Source organism: Anopheles coustani, chromosome 3 (assembly GCF_943734705.1).
Source record: "Anopheles coustani chromosome 3, idAnoCousDA_361_x.2, whole genome shotgun sequence".
Classification (NCBI taxonomy): Eukaryota; Metazoa; Arthropoda; class Insecta; order Diptera; family Culicidae; genus Anopheles; species Anopheles coustani.
The window spans coordinates 54,519,086-54,539,442 of NC_071288.1; the positions used below are offsets into that span (position 1 = coordinate 54,519,086).

General features: G+C 45.5%; 1 protein-coding gene across 1 annotated transcript in view; it reads left to right on the forward strand.

Moving 5' to 3' along the window:
• Positions 1 to 20,357, forward strand: part of LOC131262952 (collagen alpha chain CG42342) — a 94,632-nt gene that overhangs the window by 34,799 nt on the left and 39,476 nt on the right. The window contains exons 2-4 of the mRNA XM_058265060.1: positions 5,529 to 5,608; positions 13,526 to 13,561; positions 14,205 to 14,240. Coding sequence (XP_058121043.1) covers positions 5,529 to 5,608; positions 13,526 to 13,561; positions 14,205 to 14,240 — 152 coding nt within the window. The remainder of the gene's footprint in view (positions 1 to 5,528; positions 5,609 to 13,525; positions 13,562 to 14,204; positions 14,241 to 20,357) is intronic.

Sequence of the window (20,357 nt, forward strand, 5' to 3'; positions counted from 1 at the left end):
CGCATGTTGAAAGGATCATTCGCCACAGCCCACATAAACACACACACACACATGCACACACACCGACGTATACTTCCGTTAATCGTTTGCTTTTCTCGAACGATCTCTTGAATGACTGCGGGAGTGTGTTTCATTTACTACTCATTTTCTCGCTAACGATCTTTCACGACGTTAAACATGCTGGGTGCCCCCCCATCCCACAGGCTCCACTCCAATCCATCCCAGAAGGTTGCGCCCACCACCCAACCGCCCACCAGCGCAGCAACATCTGCAGCGATGTTCGGTGGACTGCCGAGCGTCTTGGTTTTTACGGTTTCGCGGTTGACTTTCCTCGGGCGAGGGGGCTGACTGATGTGGTCGTAAAATGCCAGCACAAGCGACTCATTAGAAATTATAACAAACTTCCACTCCCTCCCTTTCCGGAAGTGAACTGTCACACAATTTGCGCACCGGAAAGGGGACGAGCCGGCTTTCCGTGTCGATTGCGCACCACCAACGCGAAACGATGCCGTTCTGGTGAACAGTTATTGCTTAATGTAAAGCGAAAGAGGGGGTTTATGAAACGGAGGAAGCATCCCCACGCCACAATGGGATGCAATCATTATTACAACATTTTATTTATGAGCAGTCGATTGGGAACAAAGTGGAACCACTCCGTTGTTTGGGAGGCTCTGAATCCGCGCGCTCCTTATTTCAATCGACGGAAGAGGCGCAAGTAAAAATCAATTCCCGATTGCGAATGTGCCCTGCAGGGGAGTGGTACGCAAGGGATCAAAAGTCAACCAAGGGAGCCGTGGGTTGTCCCTCTTAAAAAGCATCCCCATTGATCAGCAGCAGCAGCAGCAGTTTCGCCGTTTGATTTATCTTATCCACAACAAACTGCTCGCTGCCGTGAAGCGTGATTCTTGTGGCGTTTTCTTTCGAGCTCCAGGTTTGCCGAACGCTTAACGCCTCTAATGGAGCGTGAAGGAAGAGGCCTGCGTCTTCGATCGTACGTTCGTTGTGGCCCAAGGTCCCCCACCTAAGCATCTCCACTATGCCGGGAGTTCCATCCGATATCTGCATAATCTCAATCAAATAAATTCACATTTCGGATGCCGTCGGCTAGGTAAGGTTTTGGGTAGATAAATGTATCAGATGCTGTGCCAATTCCTGCCGTTTCCCAATGATCCCCTTGCAGAAATCTGCCTCCAAACAGCACACAAAAAAAGAGCACGATCTAAATCGCCAAAGAATGGGGAACCCGGTAAGGCCAATGTGAGTAGGATTTTTTCCGCCTCATTTCCGACATCCAGCTGCGGAATGATTTACTTAGAACACTCCGGCCACTACCGCTGCCGCAGGATCCGTTCCTTTTTCTTTTTCTCCTTAGCATCCTGTAACGTCGCTTTAAGGCATCTTTTTCTTGCTTTATGCAGCAACCCATCGTGACTCCTTTTAACCTTTTAGCCTTTCCTCCTTCGCATCGCTTCCCACCGATAGGCGACCGTTAAATGATGGGTGGCATAAGCATACGGCGAGGTGGATTGAGCCCAATGTCGGTGGTCGGTGGCTGTGGTAGGTTTTTTATGCGACGTCTTAGAAGCTTAGCTCAGAAAAGGCACTGATTCTAGCGTGCAGGAAACGTTTCGGGATGCCCAAGGGTTCCAAATTTGCTGTAAAGCAAGCTTTGTGTTCAAATTGCTTGAAGTAAACAAAAACTGTTTAGCATTCCAAACCATTTTTAAAGAAAATTTTGCTCTTTTCCGAGTTTAAAATCAAATTTTCAAAATGATGATTGCTCTGCTTGTGCAAAAAATGTAATATTATTTAGAACCATGTTTTTTTTTACGTGGATAAAGCAGACTTAAAGCTGAACGGCGGAGTTCTGAACGTAAAGTCTCATGAGCATCATCCTTGAATTGAACGAACCTCGAACGACGGTTGCCTGATTTACATTCTATGAATATTCTACCTTATGCTCTCTGTTGCGTGCCTTCCGACTTGGGACAGCATGATATGACAATATGACTGATTGAGTACCTTTCTAAATGCCATCTACGAACGCCGAGCGGCTGGAAAATGGAAGCGAAAAACATAAATGGTAATTCCCGGTTCCACCGTTATTGTTTTCTTGTTATTTTTTTCGTGCATCTGTACAAAATAAGGTAGCATTCTTTTTTTTTCTGCCAGCCAAAATCAAATTAAGTGTTTATGAGCTACGGATGAAATTGATGTTTCTATGCTGGCGCCGGCCGAAGGAAGAAAAAAAAACCCGCGGGAGCAAAATTGCATGAAATGGCTTAAATTGCTTGCCAGCCGTGCCCTTTTATTATTTGGGGCACCCACCCCGTTTGGTGGATATCGGGATGGGAGGGAGGGGTGGGTTTTTGGTTTGTGGCGTTGGCCTCGACCTGAGCAAAGACCGCAAGATTGATGAGCGTCAATTTTTCATCATTTCCATTTCGGGAAAATCGGAAACGCGCCCCAAGATGGGGCGCGGGCGTAAAAAAAGGTGGCGTGAACCAATTTCCTCGACAGGCGAGATCTCCGTTTGTCGTCCGATCGATTGCGTGAGTGTCTCCGGACGGATCTTTACGATTTCTCGGCACGCTGGCACAACTCGATGGAGCGCTGTTCGATGGGGATTTTTTCCCCCCACACCCCGTCATACATTGTTCGTTGTTCGTTGGGACTGGGACTGAAGGTTCTGAAACCTTCGCCATAAAACAAGTTTTTCCTTGCTTGCTTTTGGGTAGGCGAGGGATGCAAAGCAACAAGGAAGCGCGAGGTGTTGAGTGAAGCGATACTTTATTGGCCAAAATTTTATCGACAGTTTTTGCTGTTTGTCTGCCCGATTCAACCTCACCATAATTTATTGCCAGAATAACGCCACGCAACTGCTGTTACGCTTATCCTTCGCGCATACGGGCCCAAGTTTGGGCTTGGTTTGGGAGCCTTGGATGTAGCCAAAAGCGTACGCGAGAGCAAGATGGAGCGCGAAAAATAATAAATAAACCCTGCAAGGGATCAGATGTGATGGTGGAATTCGCATGGTGTCCGTGAAATAATGATGTTACGCAAAATGTGTTCGCTACGTTTGGCCGTATTTTACTTATCCGTTTTGGATATGCTATATTATTTTCTTCCCATTTTTTTTTTCACTTTGAGTTTTGCGTTGTTTGCAGGCTGCCAGGCAATTGCTGGAATTATTGCAATAATATTTATGAGCACGGAAAATGGCCTTGCCAAATGGTGGGTTGAAGCAAAAACGCTGGTGCTTGTTGAGCTTCCCCGGGAGGCGAGTCGAAGGCCATAAATGGTGCAATAAATGGTGGAAGCTGGGGGCATCGTTGCTTTCTTTGCGTTTTTACCCGTGGTTTTAGTATTGCGCTAGAACATGCAATGTATTTTCAACGAATTCATTCGTTCGCCTCAGGCGGCACAATGAAACACAATATCCAGAATGTTTAAGGATTCCTGTGCAAAGCCCTAGAAATAGTCATCTTTTTTAAGCTTATCGATGGCTTCATTGATAGCAGAAGGAAAGTAAATTAATTTTAATAACTAATAATAATAGTAGACTCCAATCATATCATTGTATATTCTAACGCGAATAATTTAAAACATATTGTAAATAACCTAGAATGGAAGGTGCTATGTAAAATTGAGCGAAATAATTGAAAAGGTATTCAAATGCGTTGAATTCAATCTCGTAAACTTAGCCAATGTCAAAGCTGTCCCCAGGCACAGAAAACTGCACGAACAGATGATTTAATTTAACCGTTGCCAGCTCAGCAGGAAACCCACCACCAGAAGAACGGCAGTATTTGTATCCAGTCGCTTTCCTCCTCCTCGAGGGACGCATTCAGAGAAAAGTACCGATCGGGACGCGGTGATCGAGGATGAAAAATGCTTATCACAAACAAACTAACACCGCAAACCAAGGACAGAACAGAGGAAAAAGAAATCAACGAAGAACCTTTGAAAACCGTCCCACTAATGGAGCACAATCAACGAATTCGGCAGACAGCTGCCTTTGGAAAAGTTCGCGTTTGCGGTGCGTTCTGCGCTTCCCTCGTGAATGGCATGCCTGCGTGGGTGGAAAACTTTTCCTTACCATCGGGAGTGGGGGATCCCCTTTGCGTCTCTTTGTCACCCATTTTGCAGCGCGATGCTGCATCGCAATTGTTCGGAAAAGTTTGTCGCCTACTCCACCCCACCCCCTTGGGGAGGGTGTAGAAAAGATGTGGTAACAAATTCGAGCCACGGTCCGGAGTTTAACGACTGCAGCAAAACAAAAACAAGAGTAAATGCCCAAGGCGAAGTGCCGGTGTAGGTGTGCTGGACGCACCGACAATGTATTCGGTGGAAAACCGATGCCTCCCCACAGGACGCTGCAGTGGGAAAGCAAATAAGTATCGCCATTCGCGGCTTTTGGAATTGTAAAATGTCCTTACTTTCCACAACATGTTTGGCCTCCTTCAACGGAGATCGCGCTCCGTTGAACGTTTCATCAGCCCAGAAAGAGGCCCTACCCAGAGTGCTCCTATCAACAGTCATAACACTCCATCAACATTATGACTTTTGGCGGAGAAGAGGACCAAAAGGAAATGCACACCATTTGGCCGGCCAGTCTGCGGTCGGGGGCGAACTTTTACGAGCATCCGAGCGGTGCCCGGTTTTCACTGAACAGGCAAAACAAAACAAAGGAAGACCCAACCAGCTCCACCGTTTCCTTGCGGCACGCAAAATGTTGCGCCTCCGGTGGGAATCAAAGTTTTGTTGGACGCACTTTATAAACTCTCGGCAGGTTTTTCGAGAGGCAGCTAATAGGATAAAGCTGTTAGGTTCGGCTTTTAAGGACGCAGAAACAAAGGCGACACGCGGGGATAAACACCCGGGGGCAGAAACAATACGGCGTCAAACGTTGGAGTTTTCCAACGCTTCTTCTGTTTTATTTTTAGTTTCTTAAAATTTTGAACCGTAAGCGCCTCCACGTCCTGCAGGAAGAGTTGCTGATGATTTAGTGAAATTAAATTAAAATCTTCTTCCGGACTCATTGGCACGCTTTCGCCCGCCGTTGGTGAAGTTCACCCGGCGCTCTTAATAAGGCAAACTGGCGAGCTCTAGGCAAAACCTGCAACTCGGGTGGAACCGTTCGGTGCCCGCCGGCGACGATGATGTTGATGGTAATTTAATCAAATTAAGGCACTTTTCTCGGCTTTCACCCCCGGCCGGTTTCCCTTTCCCGGTAAGCTCGAGGTCGTTCGCTCTGGCGTGCTCCCGGAGCTGTCAAACTAACGAATTTTCACTCCGCCATCGAATTTTCCCAGCGAGTCGCGTTCGTTTCACGCGTCGAGGTGCGTGAATGGTGTCTAAAGTGCTCCAAATAAACCATCGCTCGACACAAAAAAAAAAAACTTTGCAGTCCTCTAACCTTCGCCATTATTTGAAAAAAAAACACAACCAATCCCCCAGATTCCACCAGAAGTACCATTCGGTGCCATATTCTTACTCCATTTCGTTTGTTTTTTCTCTCTTTCCAGGACCACCAGGACCGCCAGGACCGCCCGGCAAAAGAGGGAAGCGTGGCAAAAAAGGTGACCCCGGTGACCCGGGAGTGGAGGTAAGTGTTCCGACGGCGACGGCTGTGACGCGGTGGCATATGTCTTTTGCTCCTCTCCCCTCTCCAGCCAGCGACCTCCGACCTAGGAAAACGTCGTCCCTGGTATTCGTCAAGATCAAAAAACCACTTTTCAAACTGTCCATCCTACCTTCCGTCCGACCGATACTCCGGGTCAGCCCGGCTTGACTGACGGATGCACGATGATAGTGAGCAGGAAACCCTCATGCCGTCCCTCCACCCCATCGCCACCCACGCCCACCGTAAGGAAGAGACGAACGATTTGTCTCAGGGTCGTGGCCGGCAGAAGTTTCGGTCTTATCTTGACGCTGCGGGTGCGCATGTGAACCGTCAAGTAATTAATTATACTAAATTACACGGTCGTTTGTTATTTTAACCCCACACCCCGAGGGCGGCACATCCGTCCCTCCCCGGTCACCGGCTGCGAGAGAAATCTAGGGGGATAAAATAAAATAAATTTTCTCCGGATTGAATGTCACAAAAACGGCTTCCTTTTCTTTTCGGGTGGATGCAGTTATTTATGGATGGCAGAGAAAGCATGGAACAATAGGAAAAATTGTGTTCTTTTGTAGGGTTTGTTTGTCTTGTTTAACTTTCGAGCGATATGTTTGTCCCTTTGCATACCTGGGCAATGTTGACGATGATGCTTTTCGTCTTAGACAGCATGCAATCCATCTATTATAACCTACCAACCCTGGAAAGCTTACTTTTCCCTCCTGTAAGTCAAAGATAGATTATTTTATTGCTTATTATTTTATTGGAAACTTATTAATTTATGTTTATACTATTGGTAGAATAATATTTTTCTTTGACAGATGCATAACATGATGTATTTATAACGTATCAACTTAATAAGTTACAATTTCCGTAGTGGTGGCAGGATGCAAAGAAGCGGATTGGAAGGATTTAAACTAGAGAGGATACGAGGCGAGGACGGAAAATCAAATCAATCCTTAAAAAGTTTAAAAAAAGGATATTTAAGTTTAAAAAATTAAAATTTCTTTGAACATGGTAAACATAATGAAACACGCCCAATTTTTCGAGTTGGATGATGTTGGAAATATATTCTAAGCAGTTGCCTACATTCAGGCGTTTAGGAATGCAGGAATCCTTTTCTATTCATTTAAAAGGAATTAGGAACTAAGTCGAATGAATAAGCCAAATGAACTATTTTGACAGAAGAAATAAACAGTAGCAAACTGGAGCTCAAGGTGTAAGGTTTACTTACTTCACGAAGACCATCCGAAAATTCACACATTTGGTCCTTCGAACCGGATTATTCGTGCTTGAGTGAAAGTTTTACTCTATAATTGTTTTACGAACAATTATATCGGTTTACGTCTACGACGTACGCATTGTCTTACGGACAATTGTTTTCTTCGACGTTCACGGCGTCAAGACCGCGAAGCAAGTGGTAGAAGAACATTCGACGATTACGTCGTCGATTGTGATTAGGGATTTGCACGACGGGTGCAACACATAGAACTTCGACGTTCACGACGTCACTAGTGCAGTGGAAACATTCGACAATTACGTCGTCGAGTGTAACTAGTGATTTGCACAACGGGTGCAACGCAAGGAACTTTATTTACTACATCGGTAGTGCAGTGAGAAAGAGTGCACAAGATACGACGCTAGAGAAAGGCGCCTACGCACCTCACCGCATCGCGATAGTGCTGTATCATCCATCCGCCATCACGTTTTGCGCGCCATCGCAGTTTGAGAGAGTTTCGCGCGCATTTGGTCTTCAAGCGCGTTATCGGTTAACCCTTGGAGGAACAGTGAAAAAAAGGGAGCAGTGAAAAAATGTTAAACGAAATGGAAAAAATGATCAAGGCGGCCCGACTCAAACTACGGATCGCTTTGGAGAATATTAAATCGCTGGAGCGTTTTATGAAAGCGTTCTTCCCGCAAGATGCAGTTGAGATTCCCGAGGCGTTGGAAAGCTTTCACCAGCACAAGGAAGATTTCTTCACCGCGATGGAGGAGATAGAAGAGTTAGACGACAGCGATGATTCGTTGGAATCATGTATCATAGCACGGGTCGACATGGAGGAACGATGCCAACGGCTCAAGGCGTTCCTCGTAGTGAATCTTCCTACGGATTCAATAGTAATGGGCAACGCTGCGTTACCATTACAAACCATACTGTCAACTAACGAGAGTCACAAGCTACCTGCGAAAGTGATTCTCAAACAGTATGGTGATACACGTTTTCTTTTTCGAGAATATTGGCGTAAACTGCATCTGCTTCCGGCAGTACAGTATCCTACGATAAAGGCGTTGAATTACCTAGTGGAGGAGTTCACGCGTCTCATCAACGGTTTGATAGAGCTTAAGGAACCTATCGGGGAATGGAACGCTACACTGTTCAATATTTTTCTGCTAAAGTTTGATAGTGAAACAAGAATAGCATGGGAACAGCATTCTATCCACCTCAAGGAGGACACGTTCCAAGAGCTATTACACTTCGTCGAGGATCGGATTCGGATTCTAAGGTCCACTGAACGGTCCTCTATTGATAAAGCCGACACCCCGATCAAGGTGGCCGGCAACTCTCGGAAAAATGCGCCACGGACGGCCATTACAAACACCGCACCTACTCACAGATTTTCGGGGACACTTCAACCACGGTGTTTGTTGGAGTGCAGTGAAAACCACCCGCTAAGCAACTGTCCAGTTTTCAACGGGAAGGACTGCAAATCGGATCAGTCTTGTCGCACGAGCGGGGATCGTCATCACTCGCTTCTCCACATTACTTCTACAACTTCGATGGGAGTTAATTCGGAAGAGGAAACGGATTTCCTTGAGACCGCGACATCACATCCCATCGATGACTTTGGAAAAGGCTGCGAGGAAAGAGCGTTTCTCGACTCCGGATCGATGTCCAACATGATCTCGAAAGCGTTCGCTCGGCAGTTAATTATATTCACTTCGAATATCAACATATCCATCTCTGTCATCGGTATGGCATCACAGCCAGTGGACGGTTCGGTTGTGGCAGCCATCCAGCTGAAGAATCAACTGTTCTCAACACAGATGGCATTCGTGATGTTGAATATATTTTTGGCGGACATCCCAACGACTTCCACTGACATTACTTTTTGGATGATGCCTGCAGATGAAATGCTGGCGGATCCATCATTCTACATCTCAGGCAAGATTAACATCGTCATCACGGGAGATGAATTCTGGCAGAGAAAGAAACGGTCGCTTGGAAAAGGACTTCGGTGGCTGGTCGAGACTACCTCCGGTTGGCTCGTCGCAGCTGACACTGCCCAAGTTGCCCCACAGGAAGCGATCTTGGGTGCGAGTCTGAGATTCTGGGTATGTGAAACCCTTCCCAACGATACAGTGAGCTCGATCGCGGATCTTGAGAAACATTACGTTTCTAGGACAACTCGGCACGCTGCTAGAGGGTTGGCCGCATCAGTACAAATCGGTCAGCCAGGTTCATTTCAATATTCGTATCCTAAAGCGCAGCAGCCCCTAGCGGCTCAACATCCGCTAAATCCACCCCATCCGGTCCTGCTACAGGATCAGCAACAGTCGTTGCATCATCATCACCAGTACCATCTTGAACAGCATGATCTGCATCAACATCATCATCTGCAACAGCACGATCTGCATCAACATCATCATCAGCTGCAACAGCATCAGCAACAAACTTATAAGTACGATGTCGGGCGAAGGCGTCTGCGTAGTACTATATCGCCACTCCTGTACGTTGGCAAGAAACCCCCACCGCCCCAACCAGTACAGTACAAGCATCACCCCGCTCTACAATTGTTGCCCAGAATGGAGGGCCTTTCGCAGCAAACGGCAGGCATAACCCTTCCCGTGCCGGACGGGACAGGTTCAGCTTACTGCTATATGCTGCCATCGCTACAACCTCAGTCTCAGCAGCTCCCGGACGGACTGCTGACCTCTACGAACTCCTGTGGCGCTCTCACGTCCCGCACCATCTTCCAGCAGCAGCAGCAACCATCTTCTTCAATCGTGCCGCCTTCCCACCATCCGCAACACTCGCTCGCCTCGGCTAAGGCCACGCTAATCGGACCCGCGATCCTTCTTCAATTGCCACCCTTCCCGGTGCATTCTCAACAGGCAACGGTTCACTTGCTCGGACCACCAACTCCTCGCAGCACTGGTTCAGACGGTGCAATTGGTGGAGTGGTTGGCGTTGTTGAAGCAGCTGTCGCCAACGGAGTTCCCGGATCGAGTGGAGAAGCAGGAGCACTATTGAACGAAGATAGTGACTGTACGCTGGATGACTACACTTGGATCCCGTCTACGACCGGATCAGCTTCATCTTTCCTTCCGCGCCATCCCAAACTAATACTACCACTACGACCTCAGCTTCTACTAGCCACCCTACGTCTAGGGTTCTAGATAATTGGCGATAGTAGCCTCGGAATGGTTGCTTATCGTCATTCGCAACAATGATTCAAGGCAAGGTTTATCCTGGTGGAGCAAGCATCGCGTATCTCCCAATTTCACGTGTAATTCAAGTCAACGATTCGGAACCGCAGCCCAAGTGGGCAATCTTTGTATTCTCGACCTCTAGTATCATTGTCAACGAATCCACGGATACTAAGTCTCTAACTCTAGGTCATTCTATAGTAGGCTCCAATACGTATACATTATTACAAGTTATAGGATCCTACACCATTACGGTAGATCAGAGTACCGTCAACAATTGCAAGCGTGTGCTGACAACGGTTAGCACATATTATCTCGGTACAGTTAGGAAGGGGACAACTCGTGCCCCATCAATCTCTTAAACATCATTTAAAAAAGCGATACCCTTTTTTGGTGGCCGGAATGTTGGAAATATATTCTAAGCAGTTGCCTACATTCAGGCGTTTAGGAATGCAGGAATCCTTTTCTATTCATTTAAAAGGAATTAGGAACTAAGTCGAATGAATAAGCCAAATGAACTATTTTGACAGAAGAAATAAACAGTAGCAAACTGGAGCTCAAGGTGTAAGGTTTACTTACTTCACGAAGACCATCCGAAAATTCACACAGATGATTTATACCAAAAACGATATTATATGACTGGTAATTATCGTAGAATAGTTTCATAAAGACTAATGATTTTTTGATAGTGAAATTATGGGCAATATTTCAATAAATTCTTGGTTGAATAAAGATCTTTGATTGATGATAAGACGAGAATCATGAATAAATCCGTTAAAATCCGTAAGAATATTTCTAGTATTGATGAATATGAAAGTTTTGCAAGAACTATCTGAAATACGGTTTAATCAACATGTATCCTCTCAGCGTAGCTGACTCTTGATTCTGTGTAAGGGCCGAAACGTTGCAAAGGGTCGTCCACAAAACTTATGCCATTCCTATGATGCATATCTTCAGCGAAAATTGTCCCAACGATCCTGTATCGGAGTTCTGTTCAAAGATGCGTAAACCGCCGTTCCAGAAGTGTTGCATTTCTTAACCCCAAGGAATTTGCATATCTCCCTTCCTTCGATCCCGTAAGCTGTAACTAAACACTGTCAATAGCTGGAAGAACCACTTCATCCCACCTGACGGGCAGAACCTGGCACCGAACACCCGACCACCACGAGCAGCAAACAAAACTTTCGTAATTCTATCATCTGTTTAACAAGTTGAAAACTTTTCTGCACTCTGCCGCTTTCGGGGCTACCGAGTGACACGGGAAGAGCCCGATGGAAAGATGGTTCTCCCTGTTGCACAAGAGTCCGTGGAAAACTTTACCAGAATACCGTCTCCGGTTGTACGGCGAGAGCATTAGATCTTCACCGGTTGCCTGATCGCACGGACTTGAAGCTGAGGGAAGGGCAGATCGAGACGGGTTTTATTATGCACCCAAGAAAAACTCATCAAATCTCTTCTGCTTGCCTTCCGACCCAAGGAATACCGTAACCATCGGGTGTAGAATATGCAACGGGGTTTTGCGAGCTATTTCTCGCCAACGTAGTGGCAGCTGCTTTCACCGCCTAGCGTCTTCCAGCGTCCGGAGAGTGGTCGGCGTCCTGGGAGGGCAGGTTGCACCCGGAGCCTCACCATCGTCCGGCGGGATGCATACGAGACCACCGGTTGTGGTTACGGATGCCACCGGTCCATCGCAGCCGCAGCGAAATGGCATCCTCTTCATGCCAGGATCCGTGCAGTGCGGCAGAGAACGAACCCATTTCGGCCAACCATTGCGGGGGTTAACCAGGCAACATCTTTCTGCTGAGTGAAGCATCCCCAAAACCGCAAAGATAAAAAGGGAGTGCAAGAGATGCAAGAAGGTGTCCAAACGATAACCAAAGTGAAGAGAGGTTCGGAAACGGATGTTGAAACTTTTATTAGCCAGCTCAAGCGTAACCTGATCGGACGGGTTTGAAGAAGATCCGCTGGAGGACGTGCTCTGGCATGCCAGGCCATTTCAACACGGACCGTGTTCGTCTGTTTGGCGGTGGAGGAATGCACTCGAGAGTGTATATGTATCAATGCTTGAGCGCATCTATGATGTACGCTAGCCAGTGGCTCACTGCTCTGCAGTAAGCTTTTCTCATACCCAACCTAAGACGAACTTACGGAGTGGAGAACTTGGAGTTCAGCGGCGGACAGCCGAAGAAAGCCGCCGTGACGGGATGACGTGAAAGCATTCTAAAATATCTTTGCGCCGGTGCATGAATCATAAAGCTAAATAGTCTCGTTTTGTGTTTGAGCATGGCTTTTCTTTCTATGTTCCCCTTTGTGGTCAGGGAAGGTGTCGGTGGTAGATTAAACCTCGGTGAAGCAAACGTTGGCCAGATCCTGTGTTCGTACGTTGGCATGCAAACTCAGCTGTAGCAACAGGCTGCAGGCCGTCCAGTCAATAATTCCGAGCTCAGCTCTATATTTGAATTGCGAGTGCGTCGAAGCGAGAGCCGGATGCTGTCGGGGCGCTTTTGCCATTTCGATACGAGCAGGGATGGTCGAATGAGAGATGATCCAGCACAACGGATTAACGAGCGTAAGCATAAAATTTCCATCATGGAAGTGGTCAGCAATCCAACCATAGAAGCACATAAAACCCGAGGGCAGAGTACGTTTCCATTATGGTTGCTCCGAGTATCGGAGGCTCGTGTTTCGAGCTTATGCATCATTTAGATAATTTCCCATTCCAATGAGTTTATTATTTCTGACAATCATGTTTACTGAAAGCTGGGAAAATTGGTTGATTGGCATTTTGTGAAGCTTAAGTCTGAAAAAGTAATTGTTCAGTATTTCGGAAGCACCACTGATGCAAGCTAATCAAATGAATCTAATTAAGTGCCGAAGTGTAAATAGAGTATAAGGAGTAAATCAAATCAACATTTTTGTAGTAATCTTGATGTAATCTCCCCGACTTTTCACATATTGATCGAGAGCAGGTGACTATAAATGTTTTACATAAGAAAATTCATCGTCTAAACAACATCCTTTAGCCATTGTGATAAAGAAAAGTGTTTTCATAGCAGAAATTCCAACGATGAGATAAAACCCAAGTTTTACGGCTCATTTTACATCAAATTTCGAACTTAAATTTGGAAGGGAGAGCTTTGTCTAATCTTTTTCCCTTTGCAATACTAATCCATAGCCGCAGGTTATTGAGGATGACAGCGAAGAAAACGGTTTATTGTTTTACTATAGGTCGTTTTTTTATACTCGGCATCCGATTCGACGGTTTGGAGTGGTTCGATAAGTTTATTGTAGGATTCTGATCTTAACGAGCTCGGAATTAATGTTTTCCAACCGAGTGCCGTTTTCCGTTGGCTGTTTTTATATAAATTTTCCCATCAGATTTATCTACAGACTACAGCAAATAATGAACGAAAACATTAATGCAGCGTGTCAAGCATGCGTATTAATCATCCTTTCTTCTTTCTTTTCTCGTTGCAGGGACCCACCGGTCCTCCCGGTAAAAATGGGCTGCCGGTAAGTGGCCACACGTCGTGTGTACATTGCCGATGAACCTCCCCCCTGGCTGGGGGAGGCAAAAATAATAATAATTTTCGACTATCGGAAATTAATTTCCTTCATTATTGGCCTCCCACTCGAACGCACTTTATCAACCACGAACGGCGGGCATGCATTGCGTCGGTTTTATGATTTATCAAAATCATTCCTGCCTTCACTGATGGCCAGGGCTATTAAAAGTAACACCTCATGCCGGTGCGATGCATGCTGTGCCGAAGGGCCTCACGCCCATAAAGTGATAAAGCAATATGATACCCAACACCTTAGGGGGTAGGAAGTGCTCATTGTTATTAAAGTCATGATTCTGGTGTGGATGAGTTATTGAAATCTCTTTGTTCCGAAAACAATTATATCAAAATTCCTCATTACTTCAAGCGTTTGTAAATTTTTGCTACAAACACAAAACAAATCCTCCCGTTAGCCTTTCGATAAACATAAACAACACGGTTCTCATGGAAACAGTTGTTCAGTTCGGACGTTTGTAAACAAAATACCATGCAAATATTTATCTTTCATTCACTTTTTGCCCGTTCTTTGCACGATTTGCATTGCATCATAATGCATCCGGCGCATCATCATCGCACGTGCAACTCGTCAACAGGGAATCCGAGGACCGAAAGGAGACCGTGGGCTCATGGTAAGAATGTGTTCACGGTTGAAAATTATTTTAAATGGATTGGATGGAACCATTAACATTGAAGTAATTAAATAATGTTTTTGCTAACTAAGAAAGAATAAATCTCATTAACAAATTAACTAATTAATATAACAGTATGCTAAATCATGATGATATGCACGATATAAAAATATTACAGCAAATCGAAGGTTTACTTCACTAATAATTCTTTAACGTCTAATTTCAAAGGAATATGAAGGCATTTTAAGTAATTTGAAAACATTTGAGTTTTAACACGTTTGAAGCAGACTTTTAAGTGCAATCAGTTTTGATAAAATTTATAAAATTTATTAAACCGAGGGTTTTCGAACACAAAGCAAAGACTACGCTTCCGAAAGAATTATATTTACTATAGCCTTTATCTATTTATGTTATTTTATAGCCTAAATGTTTTCGAAGCAAATGCTGCTATAACAAAACATAAAACACAAACAGTTGGCTATCAAAAATGATAGTTATGGCAGTCAACGTGTTAAACTGAAGCTTGAGAGTCAGAATAACTGCTGAGAATAAAGGCATTGTGACATCTACATGAAACACTGCCTCCCATTGAGCTCGTCTACATCTTTCCCGGAAGCCACCTCTCGGTGGACGCGTTGCAGATTGATTTTACTTGGAAATTCTTACCTCCCGATACTGCCCTAAATCTGGTCAAACAGATTTGTTTGACACGCGCGTGTCCATCGGTGCATGCCCTAAATAGTAGAAAATGTTTTTCCGAAACCGTCGCTACCACCTACGGGCGGTCGGTCCCCCCGTACGGATGAGATGTTTACCTTTGTTTGGTGCTTTTTTGTTCATCTTCTTTAAGATTCATCGTCCTCTTCGTGCACGTGGTTCTAGCTGCGGGTAGTTTATTTATTGTTATGGTGGATGGTTTCCAAACAATCACTCGGTTCGATCGGCCGATCGTCGATCAACGCCCAATCGTTCGTTGGCGGTCTCTGGGGTGCCCTCATCCCGAGGACCCCCCTCGTGTTTGCGGTGAGTGCTTCCCTGTCCGCGAAGAAACTGGGAAGGGTTAATGCTTGGATCGCGAGAATGGAAGTGAACGCTTGAAACAACAACAAGTCCTAATGCTTAGAACCAACAGCACAAGAGATGGCGAAGAAGCGCATGTTGGTTAAACGGCGAAGCTTCGGTTTGCGGTCAAAAGGCAAACTTCCTAAGCGACCCCACAATCCACACTGCATCACATCGAGCCACGATTATGCTGCGTAGCGGCGTGCAGCATAAGGTCGGTACGAATCTGAGCTGTTTTCCGTTCCTTCCTTCCGACGTCGGTGCGATTACGGACTCTAGCGGCGTCTGGCCGACGTAAAGCGTCGGCATCATCTGGCCCTGCCGCTTGCCAATGGTGCATAAATAAACATTGGAATAATTGCTTTAGTGTTCGCGTTGGCAGCCGACCCGAATACAGGGAAGTGCGTGAGATATAGCCGTCGGGCCTCGTCGATTTATTACGAATCTGCCGATTTGCTGGAGGGCTCTTTTTTGAGATTCGCCGTGCGGGCGCGTTTAGGTTGCCTTCAGCGAAAGGCCCTTCTGTGGACGATTTCCCACACATGGCGGACAATTCGGCTTGCGGTCAAGATTACGAAACCGATGTCTCGCGGGGAAATTACAACCACTGCAATCATAAATTATGCCCTGCGCTAATGCTCCAAAGGGCGACTCTAGGACGGCATCGACCCATTTGTCGCTGTCCGAGGGTTATGATGGAAGGAACGTTCCGACGAACTAGAAGAACAGGCCCCCCACTAGACGCGACGACTCAAAAGGATCATACTACAACTTTGTGCAAGTTTCACACGCTGCATGGACACCCCTAAGTGAGGCGATGCCTTCCGAACGGCTGCAATCAATCGTCTGCTCGCCACGAAGTCAATCGAACGTTCCAATCAGGATCAATTTCAATCAAACCCCCGACGCAGCTCTCATACACACGGTGGGCTCCCCAAAATGGGGTCCATCAATCGTGCACTGCTTCCAGTGATCGATCCTCCTGGGGGAAAGGCTCGAATGCATGCGTGACGTCGAAAACCACAGCTGCATCAACGATGCCATAGGCCGGCGAGCAAACAGTCCCGTATGCTGACAAAATGGCACCCGGCGCGAACCGCGAACTAGAAAGGCGAAACGCCCGGCGTGACGGTAAGCTGGCAATATTTTGAGATTCAGCTGGAACCAGCTGCGGACGGACTGGAACGTCACTTCGTTGCAATTTGCATTCGGGTAATTGAATCAGTGTTCGGGAAGAATCGAGATTTGTATTTTTTTATTGGTACGCTTAAAAAGAGACTTTTGTACGGAACCGTCAGATGGACAAGCAAACAAGTTAGGTGCACGTGAATTTCTACATGGAAGTTGGTAAATTTGATAGCTATTGGAAGTGACCGTTTATTTCAACTACTTCTCATATTACATGCACGGTTTTGTCAAAATTTGGTTCAGTTTTAAGTTGATTCTATGATATTCTATTTTAAACCGATCAAATGGAATATTCTAGGACATAGCTGAAAGTCAACGAAAGTTTTACGAAGATACTTCTTGTAATTTTAATATTTGGTAATTTAGATATTTGGAAGAAAATTTAAAGACTTAGAATGTATAAAATTATCCAACTTGTTTAGTACTTTTCGCATTTTGAAAAGTACAGTTACAGCAAGCGATGTGATTAAAGTAATAATTGATTGTAGAATATGTTATATAATATGTTCTTGAATTGATCTGTTTCTTATTCGAAAGAAAGCGCTTTGTTATACAGTCAAATAAAAAAGGAATAGATAATTCGATAAGCAAAGTTCTTATATTAATTATTTTAACCTCATCTCAAATATTTTTATATATTTCGTTTTTTCCAACATTATGTTCTTTCTTTCGAACATTTGAATTAAATAAAAAAATCCACAAATTCCTTTTTGATCTTATTTTTCGATATGATATGATCTTATTTTCCGAAGATTTGTGCTAAATGGTCGGAATATTTTTGAATATATTATTTAAGTTAAATTCTACCAATTTATGTTTTTAAATTACTGTTTAAATCGCTGCAAACACATTACTAAAATCATCGACGAACTTTGTTAGCAAAACTTCCCCCCAAACTGATGTATCCCGAGTGTCGTGCCAGCGGGAGCGCGCTTTGCAAATTGTTGATAACGATATTTCAAAAGTGTCACTTTTTCGGTTGAGCTTTGCAGTGTGTATGTTTGTGTCCGTTATGTTGGCAACGGACCCGCTGGTCAGGACAACATTTGCACAAACGAGTACGAAAGATGGCATCCCCGTAAGCAATATTGATGGGTGTAAAAGTTTTCCGACAAAATGGTCGTAACAACACAAAACAAACCAAAATTGTCCTATACCGGGGAAAATCGGGACCGTTGCAATCACCACGTCTGGCCAATATCAGCCACTAGTGCCCGGTAAGCAGCATTATCGTGGGATGCAATATGGGAAAAGGGGAAAAAGTTTCTCTTTCACTGCACCGCGTTCGAATAGCTTTTGTGAAGGTGTTGTTTGGACCATTTTTCCTCTTGCAAACGAACGTTGCCCAAAATTGCAATGCAGCAGACAGTGCGAAACAATGTGTTTCTCGCCATTTTGTTTGCATTCAATTTGGCGAATTTTTTCACTTATGCGTTTTTTCTTTTGCGTCGCACGTTGCTCAATGTCCTTGCCAGTGTGAATACCAATTTTCCGAATTATTATTGCAGATAGTGGATTGTACTTTTCTTTTTATTTTGCCGGGATTGGGTTGGAGAAAAGTGAGGTTCTATTATTGTATTTATTGAGTTTTCAAGCATTGTATAAATTAATGAGCAAAAGAAACTATTTCAACGCATGATAAAAAGAAAATGTTCTGGTCGTCACGAAGAATAGTGCTGTTAAACTATCACAGATTTGTACAAATGAGTTTTAGTGAGCATAACAAATATTTCTTAGAACAATTGAACTACTCAATCGAACGGTTAAAATTTATAAGATTCCATTTTTGAACTCTTCAAACTAGCTTTCTAAAGCAAGATGATTCACCGTGCTTGTGTTCTTTCGAGTGAACGAAGATACATGCAGTAACGTGCCTGTCGGAAAATCATGTTGAAATTGTGATTTAATTTTCACACCCTCCTCCTTTTGCACCCCGTCACACTGACGAGCCCCCCGCCTTGCCGAACGACATTGTTCTTCACTTTCTTCGTTTCGACACAGAAGGCGTTTGATCGGTATCAGCTTAATAGATTTTTCTTCAGCTGCCCGGTTCCTTGCCAGCCTTTCGCCGAACCCCGAACGTGCTTGGCTCGGTTCCAGCGAGCATGTTCTTGAGCTTACGGGCGCGAAGAAAAAGACATGATTCGTTTTCCATCTTTTACCATTTTCCGCGCGAACACAGAACCGCAAGAAAGAAAGGAACGAAGCATCACTGCTGGTAATGAAACTGGGCATGGGAAACTGATGTCCTCCGCTCGGAGCATATTTTCCCATTTTCCTGTTTCTGCTTCGCACCGTGTCATGTAAGTCTTGTTCGTGCGTGCTCCTCCTGTAAGTGTGCATAGCGGTTCGTGCATCGGGTGCCCTGAATACTAATGATCTGACTGGCCACGTCTCGCTGGCCCACGTTCTACGATCGCGTTGATTTGTTTACGCTCAGCGCTTCGCATCCCAGCTGCAGCGTTCCGTCAATCCCGTCCCAACGGCCCCTGCACTGCAACGAGTGAAAGTGTTTTCCAAACAAACCCTAGCTCTATAAATTAACTCAACCTCGGCTTGCTAGCGAGGCCGGTGCGCCGACGGTTGTGCTGGTGTTAATCTGCTGAGCAAATCTTAACGCATCCGACCCCGGCGGGTTCGGGAACTCGGGAAGGTGCGCACATGCGATGTTTCGAGCGATGCTTTGTCAACCGTCGGGCTTTGGCAAGGGATTACGGCGGTGACAGGCGATTCACGAGATCGTCCCACCGGTCGGAACTGGTCGGTTCCAGTAGCTCAGCGCAATGGGGCGATGATTAATCTAGAGAGCGGTTCCGAATAAATCGTTTCGCATCCAATGGTGTGAGGAAAATCCCTTCTTTCTGTCTGACACTTTGTCCGGCAGACGTTCAGTCATTTGTTACGGGTGTTTAATTTGATTTAAATATTTCTTATGCTTCTCCAATAAATGGCAGAATAATGGGAATAATTACCTACGTACATTTGATGAATGAATAAGTTATCGAAAAAGTTGTTTTATGCATTCTGCCTTGTTATCATATGACGCTTCTATTTTTTTTTTAAATTATGGAGCAAACTACCTGTTATTATTAATTGAAATCCCTTTAGTCAAATAAAAAGAACATTTACCAACTTGTCCTGCCGGATTCCACCGTACGGCGTGCCGGGTTGGTTATTGGTGTGCTTGTAACCATTGTTGACATAAATCTAATTCCCGCGTAACCCTCGGAAAGCCGGAAACTTGCGGTGACACCTCGCACCGGGAGCACCGCTTGTTCGGGACGTCCCGACAGACTTCTGTCACGATGCTGTCTCCTCTAACCGGGTACCTTAAATTATTGCCTACGGTACGGTTCGCTGACAGTCCGCTGACAATGGCTATGTTAATTCCCGTCTCGTCTTTCCTCTCCACTTAGAGGCAGCAAATCAACCAATCACTTCCTGCCGGGGAGAGAATAGGAGGCCGAAGGCCAGCGGATAAAGCTAAATCTAGGGAGTCTGCTGGCGCAACCCACGCGGGTGAAAGGAAAGCCAAAACTGGCCGGGGCGTAATGTGATAGATGATGATCCTACTCCGACAGCGGCTTAGTAGCGTTGAGAGCGTTAGTTTCTTTTCTGTGCGATAATTTATCATCACCTCCCGAATTTTCCTCGCGGCAGGGAATGTCCCTGCGGTGAGATGCGCTGGGGCAGGAGGGAAAGTCAACCGCTAGGATGCAACGAATGGCCAAGAAACCCCGAAGAACGGTCCAGCTTTCCGTGAGCCATACTTGGGGTGATTTTCTTCGCCCTCATCCGGGCGCGCTGATACCAAATCACTACCCACTAGCCTTTCCGATCTCGGTGACCCCTGGTCTTGGTGAACTG